The sequence below is a fragment of the Triplophysa dalaica genome, chromosome 16 (genome assembly GCF_015846415.1).
Source record: "Triplophysa dalaica isolate WHDGS20190420 chromosome 16, ASM1584641v1, whole genome shotgun sequence".
Lineage (NCBI taxonomy): Eukaryota > Metazoa > Chordata > Actinopteri > Cypriniformes > Nemacheilidae > Triplophysa > Triplophysa dalaica.
The window spans coordinates 10,925,833-10,941,369 of NC_079557.1; the positions used below are offsets into that span (position 1 = coordinate 10,925,833).

The window sequence follows — 15,537 nt, forward strand, 5'->3', positions numbered from 1 at the left end:
TGATGCTGAGAAATCCTTCATATTGACATAATGCTTCTAAAAAATTAAAGAAATACATGTATAGTTTCCTTAAAGCTTTATTGTATTCTATACCGCACTAGACCAAATAATAAATATGATTTTTTTCTTTAAAAAAAGGAAGAAACCGTTATGATGATTAAGATGTTAAGAGCATCCCGACAAACAGAAGAAATCTTATCATATTCACAGATTCTACAAATCCTAATTTATTAAAGAGAAGACTAAGCTGTAAAAAATAAAATTTTATATATGTACAAAAATCTATTGAAAATGAGATGTCCTTTGTGTTACAAATAGGACCCTTAAACGTTGGCTTGGTCATTCCTGTATGTTTTTCTCCAGACATAAGAGATTCATCTGTAGTTTTCCGTCCTCATGTTAATGCTGTTAGCATTAGTGTGGATATATGGCCTGCATATAAATAACCTTCACAACTTTAAAAGCATAACTAATGGACAGATAACTAAAATATTCCACTTATTTACTCCATCTTCATTACAACTTGATTACAATCAACAAGAACTATAAATACATACTTTCAAACTCGTTCTTAAAACCAGAACCTCCCATTAATACTTATATATCTAGTGCCAAACGAACATTAATAACTACAAAAAGTACTGCATGGGAAATAAAAATACATGTTAGCATGTCAGTGAAAGAAAGGAATCATTTAGTATGCTGACTTGGGTCCATTATTTTTAGACATTTTTTAGCTGCTTTTTCATAACATTATCCCAAATAGCATTGAAACACAGTTCCAAGATTGTTAAAAAAACATTTAAGTATAAAAAATTCCTGCAACAGTGTGTAATGGATCTCTAATTATATCCAACATGGCTGTTCTGCCCTCAAAACAGAACCCGAAAAAGCAATAGAAAATAAAGAGACGACAGTTCAAAGTCAGGTCTACCGTGCAGTAGTTATAGAAAACATACATATTATCTACCTACCTAATCATTTGTCTAAAAACATTTTTAGGATTTAATAATGAGCTGTGAAACTGTAAACCGAAGCTAATACATGATTCGAAATGTACATGAACAAAAAGCACCTGCAAACAACCGAGTTGATAGATGGTTGATGGATACAGGAGTTAAGATGAAATATTTGGTCCAAAAACACACAACCACGTCTACCCCTCATATTAAAGACCCCCCAAAAAACACAAGGCACCAGGCAGAGAACAACTTTGCTCAGTACGTCTCTGGTATAACAAACTCAAATTCTGTTGTGCTCGCGTTTATTTGGTTGACGGGTAATGGAGGGGGATCGGTTCGAACATCAGCATGTGTCTTGGGTTCTGCAAAAACATCATCCCAGTTCAGTACTTTGCCTTGGCTTGATGGAAGTGCCTGGTTTGAAAAGTGCTCTTTACCCGGGCTAATATGCTGAACGCTTTCGTCGTCAGTGACCGGCGGTATTCCCTCTGAATTCTCGGACACGTAGGAATACGCTTTCAATTGCAATGTTTTACAAGGCAAGAGACGGTACAAGTTGTTGCACGAGTCATCTTTCTGTTTTCTTCCTGAAGGGTCCTGGTTGTGAATCTGCTTGCAGTGAGTGGACAAAATCTGATAATTGAGAAACGTTTCATGGCAAAGTAAACACTGGTAGCGTCTTTCCCCCGTGTGAGTGATTTCGTGTTTGGTTCTGTATTCTGCCAGAGCGAAAACCCTGTCGCAGTAATGGCACGGATACTTTCTCTCCCACGAGTGAGTGTTATAGTGACGCCTGAGACTTGTCAGGCACACATAGGGACGCTTGCACACGGTGCACACGAAGAAAGTTTTGCCGTCCATTACAATTTCATAGTGATCATCTTGGTCCTGCTTGATTTTTTTCTTTCCACGGGGCGAGTCATTGGTCACACAGTCTTCTCCGTGTGCTGTTTCGGGTTTTCTACAAGGAGCAGCCCCCTCCCCTGGGTCCTCTTTTACAGGCACAATGTCATAGGTGTCCTCACCTATGTTAGCATAGACTTTACAACCCGGCGATAGCGAATCGATTTCCGAAGCTTTGTCTAACGTTATTGTCTTTTTTGCTGAAACTGGGTTTATTCTATTCCCTGGCCCATTATTGGGGCTATAAGTTGACAGTTTGAGTTTGCTTTGTTGATCTGGCGACTGTCCTGGAAGAGCTTTCTTTTTTGGAGCACTGAGCATCTCCCTGTTTTCGAGAGGCACTGAGGTGCTGTGAGGATCTGGAGTGGTCATGGGAGTCGGTGTGGTGGGCTCAGTATTTGAGTTGGTTCTGACAGGTGAAGTGATAAAACCGCTACTTGGAAACTGAGGCTGAACGTTGTTTTGGAGTGGAAGATTTTTTTCTGTACATTCAGGAAGTTTGTCTTTTCCTTCTTGGTCCGCTGAACGTTTAGAGCCCATCCCTTCATCATTTGTGACTTTTTGTTTTTTAGCGTCTGGCCCTCTTTCTGACTCTACGTTATTAACTTCAGACAACTTCGTCTTTTGAGCTTGTGGGGCTTCTGTTTTTGAGACAAAAAGAATATCGTCATCGTCAGAGTCCACTTCCTTTTCTATACCACAGCTCGCCATGTTGAACTCTTCAGCAGACAGCGAGAATGACTCTGTAATGATAGGCATGTTGTGCTCTTCTCCATTTTTCTCTGAAGAATTAACGCTGTTGTTGTCTCCTTCTCTGGACAGGCCGGGTAATCCCTTGACTTGTGCGAGAGGAGTTGCCAAATTGGCTATGAACTTCACACCCAAAATTTGACCGGCGCTGATGAGATCCTCAAGTTTGTCTGATCGAACCCTGAAGACTTTAGAGCTGTATATGTAATTCAAAATCATCTCAAATATGTCTGCCTTAATGAAGTTCAGCTCTATAACTTGTCCGGCAACAGAGAAAAGTTGGCGAAAATAAGTACTCGAGGCCGACAGCACTGTCTTGTGTGCCCGGAACTTGCGGTCTTGCACGATTATGGTGACATCGCAGAATAAACCATTGTTTCGCTGTTCATTGATGGACTTCAACAGTGATGCTGGGTACTCGGTGTCCTCTACAGATATAAGCTTAAGTTTCGACATCCCTGTTGGAAAACAAGAGTAAAGTGTTACTTGCATCCTTTAACCAATATAATATCAAATTAAATGTATAAATGCAACAATTTAAATTTGGACTCATGCTGTAGCATGCAAAGCTTTCTAAAGATAAGAAGGTGTGCTTTCAGTATGCAAGAAATGGATAAATACGGACACACTTCAGCTGTCTAACAACAACAAAAGCTTTGTGTTCAAACATAAATATGCAGTTGCACTGGCAAAAGTATATTTTACAAGGTGTTATTCACCTTTAAAGTAAATACTGTATCGCAATCTTAAAAGAGAGTAAGCAGAATCAAAAGCACGCTAGCTGGCTAGCTGTATAGCAACAAAAGGAGAGCAGAAAAAGATATGCTAAATGCAAAGTGACGTAAAAGTATTTCCCTAATTTAAACAAGATGCGTTTGCTGTACTACAGTCGCTTTTGGAGGATGTCATACTGAACTGTTAGGGTGGGCAGTGGTCATCCCGAAAACAAAAACAAATGGCTCAATTTAACTCTCCTTCCTGGTTTGGCGGCAAACTGCGGCCTATCAGACTGTGATGCACAGCAACTCATGTGCAGGCTACAAGTTATCATAGATCAAAGTTGAAATCTAAAGAGTTACTGAAGCTGGCTAACATACCTGCAGTGAGACCCGTTAAAATCCACGATTCCTTTGTTGATAAACAATACTGACAGCGACAATGCAGTTGCCGTGGACAACACAACGGAGCTCGAGTTCCTTGTGTTGGATGAACGAGTCTCGCAGCGGCCGGCAGGAGTCGCGCAACACAACAGTCTGTCACTGCAGACGTGTGCTGAATGTTAATAGACAAACCAATAACGCAAACGACTATTTGATCACATTATTTCGAGACTGCATATTTACTTTTTAATATTAGTGAATGTGTCCGCTTTACCTACATCTTAACTTTTACTTCGTGCATGGGTTCATTAGATTTACATTTTTCGAGGCTTTAGGTTTAAATTCGTTTGCCAGACTAAAAAATATAAAGATTATTATTTAAATAGTTTCCCTTTCAGACTACTTTCTGTGCATTCTATTTTTATGGTGACACCCAGATCAACATCTCGTTTCACCCAGACGATACAACTGTGGTAGCCTTCCTAGAAGACATCTCAGCTCGGATGAAAGAGCATCACCTCCAGCTAAACCCGGCAAAGACAGAACTACTCTGTTTCCGGCACACCCCGCGGTGCAAAAACGTTCTCGGCATCCGACGTTGTAAAACCAAAATCACTCCTTCCAAAACAGCCAGGAACCTCGGAGTCATATTTGATGAACAGCTGTCCTTCAATAATTACATTGCAAAGACAACGCAGTCATGCTGATATGCCTTATTCAACATAAGAAAGGTTAGACCCTATCTCACTGAGCACTCTGCAATGCTCTCCTTGCTGGTCTTCCTGCGAAGGATATCAAACCACTCCAACTGGTTCAGAATGCAGCAGTACGCCTCGTCTTCCAACAGCCCAAAAGGGCTCATGTGACACCCCTTTACATCTCTCTCCACTGGCTACCGGTTGAAGCCTGTATCAGATTCAAGTCACCAATGCTTGCCTGCAGGACTATCACTGGATCTTCACTGGCATACTTTCACACCCTCCTACACAGAAAACCAGTCTTCTCATAAGGGCAGTAAATCGCTTTCCCGCTCATTCTCTTTCACAACTACTTCCTGGTGGAACTCAGTTCGGTCACCCATGTCTCCCACAACATTCAAAAACTACTTAAAACCCATCAACTACTTAAAACCCATCTCTTTTGTGAATACTTCACAGACAAATGATTGAGAAAAAACACTAACCCTCTCACTTTCTCTAAACTGGTATTGGTCTAGCTCTTGCTGAAACTAACTTTGTAGCACCTATTGTATTATTGCTCATGAATGATATATCGCTTATTGCTCCCTGAGCTCTCTGTAAGTAGCTTTGGATAAAAGCATCTGCTTAATGAATAAATGTAAATGGACTCATTAATGACACTTTCGGGCTGACAGCTGACATGGAGGATGACATATGGAAGACATATACAGATGAAATGGAGGACGACATATACATTTGAAGGTAAGGACGACAGATCTGGACAACATTAAAGATAACAGAAAAAAGTGACAATAAAGATGGTAGTAAAAAAGACAGAAAAAAGGTCAGCAGGATGACAAATTAAGACGACATCAATAGACGACATAAAGTATACATCAACATATGAAGAGTTTAGTTCCCACGTGATTTCCAAATGTATTTTTTTATGGTCCATTCCAATTCTTTTAAATCAAATTGCAGTTGGTGTGTGATAGCAAACATGTTAACATGATAAAAAATAAGTTTTCTCATTTTGAAACCAAACTCTTCATATACTGATTTACCTAAATAAGTATAGGCAATGACCGTAGACAAAGACAAATGTATAGTACAAATTGATCCACATTCGAACTTGCAACGGTTTGAGATAGTTAAAGGGACACTTTGTACCAAATCAAAATTTCTCCATGTTTTACTCACCCTCAAACCATACTGAATATGGTTTTCTTATTGAAGATTAATGCTGTCGGAAATATAGTACCATGTTTCATTTTACTTCCAAGCGGTAGAATGGGAGTGAATGGGTGTTGAGTTTTTGAAGCTCCAAAAAGTGCATCCAATGATCAGAGAACTGCTAGACATGGCTCTGTTGTCTTAACAAAGGTCTTCTGAAGCGAATCGATCCGTTTGTTTAAGAAAAATATAGATACTGAGAGTGCTATTAACATTGATGTCTAGCTTCCGTCATCTCTGGGATGCTCGTGAACCAGAGGCTTGTTTTTCCGGAAAATGACAGAGAAGAAAGCTCCTGCAAGAGTAGATGCTATCCTACTGGAACAAAACGAAAAATGCAGCATTTCAGGACCGGAACTTACGACACGTCTGCGTCATCTGCAAGGTGAAAACGAGCTTCTCGCATCTAATGTAGACACACACTGAAATTCGATTCTGTGTTTCATGCATTGTGCTTCCGTGAACTACGTACGGTTCTGTGATCAATAGGAAGTACTGCTTGACCTAAAATCACTACAAGATTGAGTCATTTATAACGAGCATTTGAAAAAGCAACACTCGTCAAACATTATTAATATAAATATACTTTATTTTCATGAAAATACATGAAAAGTTTGAAGAACAGCGATAGAACATGACCATTGGCATTTCCTGGAACTATCGGTGCGTTCGAAATGGGATATCTATTTAAATATACATGTTTGGAGCAACTTGTAAATGGTGACAGAATTAACATTTTTGGGTGAACTATCCCTTTAAGCACAACCACCATGCATTTCTAAAACAATGATATACCACAACAAACATAAACTTATAGCCTATTTTTGGAGTATCTCCAATGAATTATCTTCAAATATAATACAACAAATGAACTTAATCACTTTTTCAAAGCAAACTTTTTTCTGCAGCAAAAACTTCCTACTGCCAACTATTTTATGTGTGACGAAATATACATGCATGGACCCTTGGCGCTGTATTTTAACGCAATGACACAAAAGGCATGATAATCAAAGACTGTATCATAGTCTCCATATGTAGGACAAACTATTAAAATATCATAACTAGCAGTGTGTTTGTAGAATACACACTTTTATGCACTTCAAAACGCCAACAAATAATACAAAATCAGTACCTACATTTACGCTCTGTGTCTCTAGGGGGCGATAGTGCGTTTGTCCTGCAATGGTTAATCACGTGTGGTTACAATAGAAGAACTCAACGCGAGGGATGCGTAAACACACTAGTGCAACTTTTTCTTAGGGCACTCGTTCAATGTGTCTTTTAACTTTGTGGTGAATCTCAGCACAACCGTAAGTAAATGTAGTTTAAATTAATGTTAAATATTTTACTTTAAACTGATAAAGTTTAAATGCATAGCTCGCTAGGTTACATTAGCTTTGCGTGCTCTCACTGAACTGCGACATGACCCATAAAATGTAATTAACAAACGGTTTTGAGATCTACAACAAAGGAAAACTGTTTTAAATTATTAAGTGAGCCATTCAATAATAATGCCCGAACTTGAGGTAAAATACCCGGACCCTGTGAGTCCGAAAAGACGCTTCCACAGTCGCTCGCGCAGCCGCTCACCGAACCGAGATCTGAGAAACTCCAAATACGAGGATGACCACAAACCCCGGTACACAGATAGAGAGAATAATCGAAACCGGTTTCGAATGGCGACTTCTCGCAGTCGGTCGAGGTCCAGAGAACGAGATCGACAACATTGGTCCGATCAGAGGGACAAAGATTACGGCCCTGGATCAAGATCCGAGTACTATGACAAGAGAGATGATGCTCAACGACAGAGACAAGACACCTTCATCGCGAGGTAATTTTATGTTTTTTAATTAAACCATAGATATACTCTCTATAAACGATACAAGTTAAATGATTAATTGTTTGTGTCAAATACAGGGTATAAAGTCTGGAGTAAATGGTGATTGAATTGTCACCATGATGTGAAAGCATATCTGAAGAAGCCAGTAATTTAACATGATCAAGGTAGCTTATAGGAGAAAAAGTGTTTTAATGAAATATTTTGTTTGTTTTTTGTGATAAGACGCCTGCAAGAACGTGAGAGAATTGGTGAACTGGGATGTCCAGAGGTCTGGGGTTATTCACCGCGAGTCAGAGAACCTGAGTAAGTTCAACCAGTTTTGGTGACCGCAGTGAAATAGTGAGCTATTTGTAATTATGATATGGTTGCATATCAGACTCACACAATTTATTTGTTAAAAAACACAAGCACATTAACAGTAACAGTCACATGCCCAGTCTACAACTAGTATTAATATTTTAGGATCTCGTAATTAGTTTCTGTCCCCTTTGAAAGTTTTACAAATATAAACTTTTCTGCATTGTAGTGTTTATGTAATCTTTCACATGTATCTCACGTATATCTCTTTCAATAGCTCAGATGAGCACACTCCTGTAGAAGAGGATGTGAAAAACAGCAGCTCGGAGTCAAGTTCAGAGGGTAAGATGTTCATCTCAGTCACAAAGTCGATTAAAAACACCATGTTTTTCAATGTGAATTTCAATTTTAAGAAGAAATAATCCCCATTACTGATTTCATGCCCACAGAGGACAAAAAAAAGAAGAAAAAGAAAAAGAAGAAATCCAAAAAGAAGAAGAACAGGAAGCACTCGAAGGACAGTGAGTCGGGGAGTGATTCTGAAGGTTTGCAACATTACTTTTATTGCAAAACTCTTACGTGTTATTACATGTTATGTTATGAGATGTAAAGCAAGCGAAGCTGTTACATAAAGACTTGACCTGTCTTGTTTTCAGAGGAGATGAAAAAGAAGAAAAAAAAGAAGAAAAGTAAAAAGTAAGTGTGTCATTTAAGCAAAAAATAGGATGTCAATTTAAACGCCAAGTTGTGATATTCCATACCGCTTGAGCAATAAAAAACACTGGCCATACATAAGGACACGGTTGTTGAACAAGGCAACATATTTTTTCTGTGCAGGAAGAAGTCAAAGAAAAAGAAGGAAAAGAAGAATCACAAGGAATCCAGTTGCTCAAACAGTGACCAGTCAGAGGCAGAAGCAGAGGAAGAGGATGTAAATGAAATCTCATGGGTGGAGAAAACTGGTGTTGGGGAACATGTTGTTGGACCCGAAGCACCTCTCACAGCCCTATCCCAAGATGATAAACCTCTTGAGTAAGATTTTATTGTCATCCTGGACTATTTTATTTTTATCAGAAAGCTGATTCTCTAATGTGCAATGTCTGTAGTTTTGGACACGCTTTGCTACCAGGTGAAGGTGCAGCCATGGCTGAGTTTGTGAAAGCTGGAAAACGTATTCCAAGAAGAGGTGAAATCGGTCTGACTAGCAATGAAATTTCAGAGTTTGAGAAGTCTGGATATGTCATGAGTGGAAGCAGGTAGGGTTTTCTATGGATATATGTTATAACAGATAGATAAGGTATTTTCATTTTTTTGTGATACGCTAATTATTCAATGTTTTACACCCTCAGACATCGACGTATGGAGGCTGTGCGTCTGAGAAAAGAAAACCAGATCTACAGTGCCGATGAGAAGAGAGCACTTGCATCGTTTAACCAGGAAGAGAGGAGAAAGAGAGAGAGTAAAATCCTTTCCAGCTTCAGGGAAATGGTGTACAGAAAGACTAAAGGAAAAGATGAGAAGTAACTGTCCTCTTGTTATTTCTCTTTGCTTGTTTTTTTTTTTTTTAAGAGGTAAAAAACATAGATTTGTTTTAAACATTGGTTTTACCAGCTTGATGCTGGATTAAGAAATTTGTTATGTACATTATTTTTACGAATAAATTCTGATCAGTGGAATATTTTTCACTGCAGTACTTGCAATGTGTGTATTCCATCATAATAAAATTGTCATGTGAAACACTTTGTGTCATGTGTTAATCACCGTGTGTGAACTTTTGAAATTCCTTCCATTAAAGAACCTTTAAAGAAAGATCACGCATTCATAAAACTATTTACCAAGTACTTGTTGGGTGCCTCAAGGCTGAAAGTTCTGAGATTTTACTGTCAAATTTCAACATGTTTGAGTCTTTTCTTCAAGATTTGAGAACTAAAGGTTTCTTGTTTTTAATTTTATGTCTGCATCTATGTAATTACCCCTCACAAGCTTCCAATACATCCATAACATTAGTTCTTGGAAGTAAAAAGATATGTATTTACTAGTTAGCAAGTAATATTTTTACTTTGCAAGTAAGAAGGCCATCAAAAACCATTATATCAGATTTGTGTACTGTGGTGTTGGATGCTAGCAAGTGTTTTAGTTTAATTCTGGGGTGTGTTCCTGAAATGGTGTTGTGTAAGCAATGTGTTATGGATGAAAGCGCATGTTAAATGGCCACTTGCTGACACGGGTCATTTGAATTTGCTCCACAAATGTTCTTCTAAATTAACATAAAAGAGAATTTTGATCTCTTTTCGTACTTAAGTACTTTAAAATCAATCTATATGGATGCTTTATCAAATAAGAATAGCTCTACACGAGATGCGTTTACATTAGAATGTTTCGACTTCAGTACAATTTGACAGCTTATCCCATCCCTTTACTCTGCACATTACCGATTGAAGCAATCAACACTATAGGCTGTGTATATTTGAGCAATGTGCATCATCCATTTTCAAGCACTGGTAGAGTATATACTGTTAGAAATTCTCATAAATTTAATAGATCAATGATTCTTCTACTGTAATGCATGTAAATTACTCACATAGATAACTAAACTTATACCTTGGATCACATGTATAAAGAAACATCCACTGCTAATAACTTAGACAACATTTTAATAGACAGCTGAACAAAATGTACATTATAAGATTCTGAAAGGGCAGCTGGGTGGCTCTTCAATTGATGTTTTCAAGTCCCTGTCAAATAAACAGAGGATTATTTTAAAATACCTGCATTAGTGACAATATTTTCAATAGTGAGAAATGTTACTACCTTGGCTTGGTAGTATACACCACTCCCAGACACTCTCTTGTCTCGCTCCATCAAATACCAGTGATAGGGAACCCTCGCAATCCTCTTTTCCTATTAGAAATATAGGAGGAGGATAACATATGCAGTGTTCATAGATAACATACACTATTACAGTAAGAAACATCATTCAACAATCTGTCTGAAACAAAATAGTAAAACGCGTGAAGCACTGACGCATGTACGGGTCACGTGATGACCTCAAAGCAACGCGTGAGTCAAAATCAGTGATTTTAAAGATCGCTCACCTTTCCACCGTTTGTGAACTTGTGGATGTAAGTAGTTGCAATGCCAGGAATGAACAAACAAACGGTCATAACAGCAAAACCGGGCAAAATTTCATACCACATGATTGTGGTGAAATTTGAGTACAAGGACGGAGAAAAAAAGACTTAGCAGGCACGAGTAATGCAAAGGTTTGCTAAAATATCTTCGAAAGTTGCCTTCTACATGGAGCAAAATGTCTGCCCCTATGACGGTCACGAAAACAACGTCCGAAACGTCCAATAGTGGCTTCCGCTTCCGGAACTGAAAAACGCCTCTGCAAAACTACAGCGTCACCCCGCGGCACTGATAATATTCTTTTTTCTATATCGAATAGCTAAACTTAAATAAAATATCTCTTAAAATAGACTGAATGTCTCATTTTTATCGTATCCATTCATTTATCCATCTATCTGTTTATTAAATAAGAAAATGAACCAAAGCAGTACGAATGAGCAACGCCAGTCCAATAATCTAGCCAATCCACTCTCTCTCCGCCCAATAGGCTTACGCGTACATAAGGGTGTTGTTTATTGTCTTTTTAAAACGACATTTTAGAGATTTAACTACATTTAAGTGCATTTTCCTTAGCCGTCACAAACACTCACGATTTTAAGCAACAATAGCATCCAAGCTACTAAATATTTGACAGCCATGCTAATGCAGAGTGGAAACTCTTCGCCTTTTTCATAGATTCTTAGATCAGAGACGCCTGCTGGTGATACTGAGATAAACAACTGCGGAAAGTTGCCCACTTGATATAGCACGACTCTATTCACGTACAAAGAGATTGTTGCAAAAGTTAACAAGGGATCATGAAGGAGGACAAAGAAAACACGCGTCCTAGAGAAAGGAAATTGGAAATAAATTGTGACGAAAATGAAAAACAAGAGAAGCCAAATAAAGAGAAGAAGGAGGCTATGACAAAGGTAGTTAACGTTAGTTAGCAAGCTAGCCTGCTACGTTCCTCCTATAAACGCGTTATCTAAAGCGCTACTGGTCTTTTCTTTAAAAAAATATAGCGAATTGTTGTTTGGGGTGAATATATCATATTGATTTATTACTCCCTATTTTATCAATCTTGCAGCTCAATCTGTCTGAGCATGATAAATATTAACAGTTTAGTTAGCAAATCCCTCTGTCAAAGTTTTCCATTGACGGCCGTGGGGTTGGCTATCTGTTAGCACGAAAATATAGATTGAATTAAATGTTATTTTTTTAAATATCTGATCCTTTCGTGTAGCCACTGACATGTTTACACAATATCTGTCATTCACAGCAACCATCTGACTTTATTTATCATATATGTGTTTAAGTGTATTAGGTGTCGATGAGTCATTTTAAAACTGGTTTGTGATCTTCATTTCTAAATAAGATTGTTATACGACGTCTCCCTCCCAGTCTTACCAAAGATGAACTAGTGGAGCAACTTCAGCCTCTTCCTGAAGTGGACTACTTGGAGTTTTTCTCTAGCGACACTAGGTTTGTGCAGCCAAAAATGAGGATTATGCACAAATAAACGATATGCTCATATGCTAAGCAAGATATGTTTGTTATTTGCAGCCTTTTCCCTCATCTCTTTGCAAGAGCATATCTGAATTTCAAAAATCAAGAGGACATTGTTCTCTTCAGAGACCGCTTTGATGGCTATGTCTTCATTGATAATCGAGGTTTGGTTTATGCTTGTCATTATAGTTTCATGTGAGTTCACATCAATATTCTTCAGAATGCAGTTGAACTGTAAAAATCATGTATCTTCGTTTTCCACATTATAGGACAGGAGTATCCAGCCGTGGTTGAGTTTGCACCATTTCAGAAAGTTGCTAAGAAAAGGAACAAGAAAAAGGATGCCAAAAGTGGAACAATTGATGATGGTGACTTTCCACTTTGTTTATTTTAGTTGAAAACAGCTGTTAAGTTTAAAAAATGATAATATAATATATTCCTGTTTCTTATTAGATGCTGATTATAATAAATTTTTGGAATTCTACAATGGTGATGAGGAAAAGTTTCCTTCCAACCCAGAGACTTTGCTCGAGGAAATAGAGGCCAAGACGAAAGAACTCAGTTGTGAGTTTCTGTATAAATTGCCAAACAAAACAACTTGAGTAATCAATCGTATCAGTCACTTATTAAAAAAATCATCTTCACACTTGTCTTTTTTCCAGCTAAAAAAACAACCCCTCTCTTGGACTTCCTTAAGAATAAACAGGTAAAATAAAGTTATATCTTGAATATATTTTTTAATTGCAAGTATGCATTAGGCTGACACCAGTTAATTTCGTGTCCTTTCCTTGTGTTACCCAATACTGCATGTGCGGTCCGCTCATTCTGTCCTTCCCAGAGAATAAAAGAGGAAAAGAAAGAAGAGAGAAGACGGAGAGAGCTGGAACGCAAACGTTTACGAGATGAAGAGCGGCGTAAATGGAAAGAGGAGGACAGAAGAAAACGAAAGGAGGCTGAGAAATTGAAAAAGGGGGAAAAGGGATCTGAAAAAGATAAGGACCAATTAAAAGAACAGCCAAAAATCAAGGTACATGCATCTGATTCCTGTTGTCTTGTACTGTGACATTCTTTCTTCAGCTAAATATGATACATGTAAGACACTGACACCTGTTGCTTTGTCTGTTAGCTCCTGAGGAAACCAGAGAAAGCAGAAGAGGGTGAAACTGAGAAGTCAAAAGACAAGCCCAAGAAACAAAGAGAAGATCGAGCTCCCGGAGGAGCAGACGTGAAAAGACGACAGAATGGTGAACTCCGAGAGGAAAAGGGGAGCAAGTACGTTGGCTAAACTAGGGCTGGGTAGAAATTTATTATGATTAAGAAATGATGCACAATTATTTCTTTAATAGTTGTTATTGAATTTAAAGAGCATTTGCAGGTTAACAAGTAACATATAAGTGTCATGCAGTGTGCAAAATATGCCACAGTGAATATTTCAGGAACATGAACAATAAAGTAAACCTTACACTGCATGTGTAAAGATACATTAATCAGTGGAATGCAGAAATATTGGAGACCTCAGATATATTTAACAGCAAAAGAAATAAGTAGCAAAAACAATTTAGGTGTCATTGTTTTTTTTAATTACATGCATGACAACGCAATCCAGACTGTAATGAAGCACACAAGTGCAATAAATGTATAGACACAAATCCTGATCCCAGGACACAGTGTATTACTTGTCTAAATTATTTTAACATCTTAATTCTGTGTCATCTAGATCAGAGGAAGCTGGGCATAAAGAGTACAGGGACCGTGACGGAGAGAGAGAAAGGAGACAGAAAGATAAAGAACGCTTCAAAAGACAGGACGAGGAGCGGAGGAGGAGAAGGGACCGACATGATGGAGAAATCACATACAAAAAGAGAGAAGATGAAGGGAGGAAAGAAAAGGAGCGTGTTTGGGAAAAGAGAAAGCATGAAAATGTAGGGGAGTCCACTGGGCATGTTCATCTTGAAAAGCCGTCAAAAGAAAACAGAAAGGATGACAGTGCAAAAAGGGATCGTCTGAGAAATAAGGTAGGTGTATTTTTTGATACGGTAATAAATCTCATGTGTTTGGCTTTTAACAGTCGAACTCTTAACTTTTCTGCCTTAGGATCGACCTGCAATTCAACTGTACCAGCCTGGGGCGAGGAGCCGTAACAGAGGAGGAGGTGGTAGCGAAGGAGATGGACAGGAGGGGGCTGAAAAAGAGCCGAAAAACACGCCAGATAAAGGGGCGGAGTGAGGAAATGACGCTATTCTAGCATGGCATGATTACTAAAGAGAGGAGGGGCTCTGTTCTGATCAGGGCACAGTTACATCTTTAAAACACGGTGCTGCCATCATAAGAATTTCCCCCACTTTAAAAAAAACAACTCTCTCGCAATGACATGAGAGAACATAGCCCTCCAGTGCCTGTATGAGCCCCCCAGAGTTTCTGTTTATGAGGAAGGCAAGGAGTAATTCAGATCCTGAATGATGGGTACATTTCAGAAGCGGGGCATAAGAAAGAGAGACGCCAAAGTGATTGGACCATGATATCTTTAAAGTGACCTTACTTTTGGTACACAGCCAGACTTTTACTTCACATGCTTTTCTGCTTCATAGTTTGTATAAGAGGTCTGATCAACTTTGCTTAAGACCTATCACTGTTCCATTGTAGAAAATACATATTGCGACTTACCTAAACATCTCAAACCAACAGCGCATCTCACTAAAGACAATCAGCAACATTTGTTTTGACTTCTTTTAGCATGGATATAGCTTGTGAAAAGCAAAAAACGTTTCTGTTCAAGGTAACTGAGAATTGGGTCACTTGGACAAAAGAGCCATGCTTTATGATGCAGATGCCTTTACAACTGTTTGTTCTTTTGTGCGAGTTAACTCAATTATATGCAACAACAGATGTGGCCTTCCTTAATTTTGAACCAAAGCCTGTCATACCACTCACTAACAAAAATGCAATTTGAGATTAGCTTGGTTTGGATGTGCTGTCACTCAATTGTATGTTTCCATAAATAATAAAACGCAAACATAGCTTGTTTTCATTTTGTAGTTGCAACTCTGGTAAAACTGTGACGAAAAATCCAAAAGAGAATAAATGAAACCTATGCGTTACCTATGAGTCTTGTTGTATTTTGTTGAATTACTTAGTTTAGTTTTAAAATAATGACT

General features: G+C 38.3%; 4 protein-coding genes across 4 annotated transcripts; 2 read left to right on the top strand and 2 right to left on the bottom strand.

Annotated features, from left to right (window-relative positions):
• Positions 1 to 61: 61 nt before the first annotated feature.
• On the bottom strand, positions 62 to 3,840 carry zbtb33 (zinc finger and BTB domain containing 33). The gene is made up of 2 exons (XM_056769620.1): positions 3,713 to 3,840; positions 62 to 3,073 (listed from the first exon to the last, which is right to left on the bottom strand). Exon 2 carries the CDS (start codon positions 3,069 to 3,071, stop codon positions 1,218 to 1,220), a length of 1,854 nt encoding a protein of 617 aa, XP_056625598.1. The 5' UTR covers positions 3,072 to 3,073; positions 3,713 to 3,840; the 3' UTR covers positions 62 to 1,217.
• Positions 3,841 to 6,824: 2,984 nt separating this feature from the next.
• Positions 6,825 to 9,504, top strand: nkap (NFKB activating protein). Its single transcript, XM_056769795.1, has 8 exons — positions 6,825 to 7,459; positions 7,691 to 7,771; positions 8,043 to 8,107; positions 8,215 to 8,310; positions 8,422 to 8,461; positions 8,603 to 8,797; positions 8,872 to 9,021; positions 9,115 to 9,504. The coding sequence occupies exons 1-8, from the start codon at positions 7,140 to 7,142 to the stop codon at positions 9,287 to 9,289; spliced, it is 1,122 nt and encodes a 373-aa protein (XP_056625773.1). The 5' UTR covers positions 6,825 to 7,139; the 3' UTR covers positions 9,290 to 9,504.
• Positions 9,505 to 10,402: 898 nt separating this feature from the next.
• On the bottom strand, positions 10,403 to 11,110 carry ndufa1 (NADH:ubiquinone oxidoreductase subunit A1). The gene is made up of 3 exons (XM_056769845.1): positions 10,861 to 11,110; positions 10,577 to 10,666; positions 10,403 to 10,500 (listed from the first exon to the last, which is right to left on the bottom strand). The coding sequence occupies exons 1-3, from the start codon at positions 10,960 to 10,962 to the stop codon at positions 10,480 to 10,482; spliced, it is 213 nt and encodes a 70-aa protein (XP_056625823.1). The 5' UTR covers positions 10,963 to 11,110; the 3' UTR covers positions 10,403 to 10,479.
• Positions 11,111 to 11,424: 314 nt separating this feature from the next.
• upf3b (UPF3B regulator of nonsense mediated mRNA decay) lies at positions 11,425 to 15,480 on the top strand. Its single transcript, XM_056769843.1, has 10 exons — positions 11,425 to 11,805; positions 12,252 to 12,358; positions 12,440 to 12,546; positions 12,652 to 12,750; positions 12,836 to 12,946; positions 13,045 to 13,088; positions 13,221 to 13,409; positions 13,509 to 13,654; positions 14,100 to 14,397; positions 14,477 to 15,480. The coding sequence occupies exons 1-10, from the start codon at positions 11,692 to 11,694 to the stop codon at positions 14,606 to 14,608; spliced, it is 1,347 nt and encodes a 448-aa protein (XP_056625821.1). The 5' UTR covers positions 11,425 to 11,691; the 3' UTR covers positions 14,609 to 15,480.
• Positions 15,481 to 15,537: the final 57 nt, after the last annotated feature.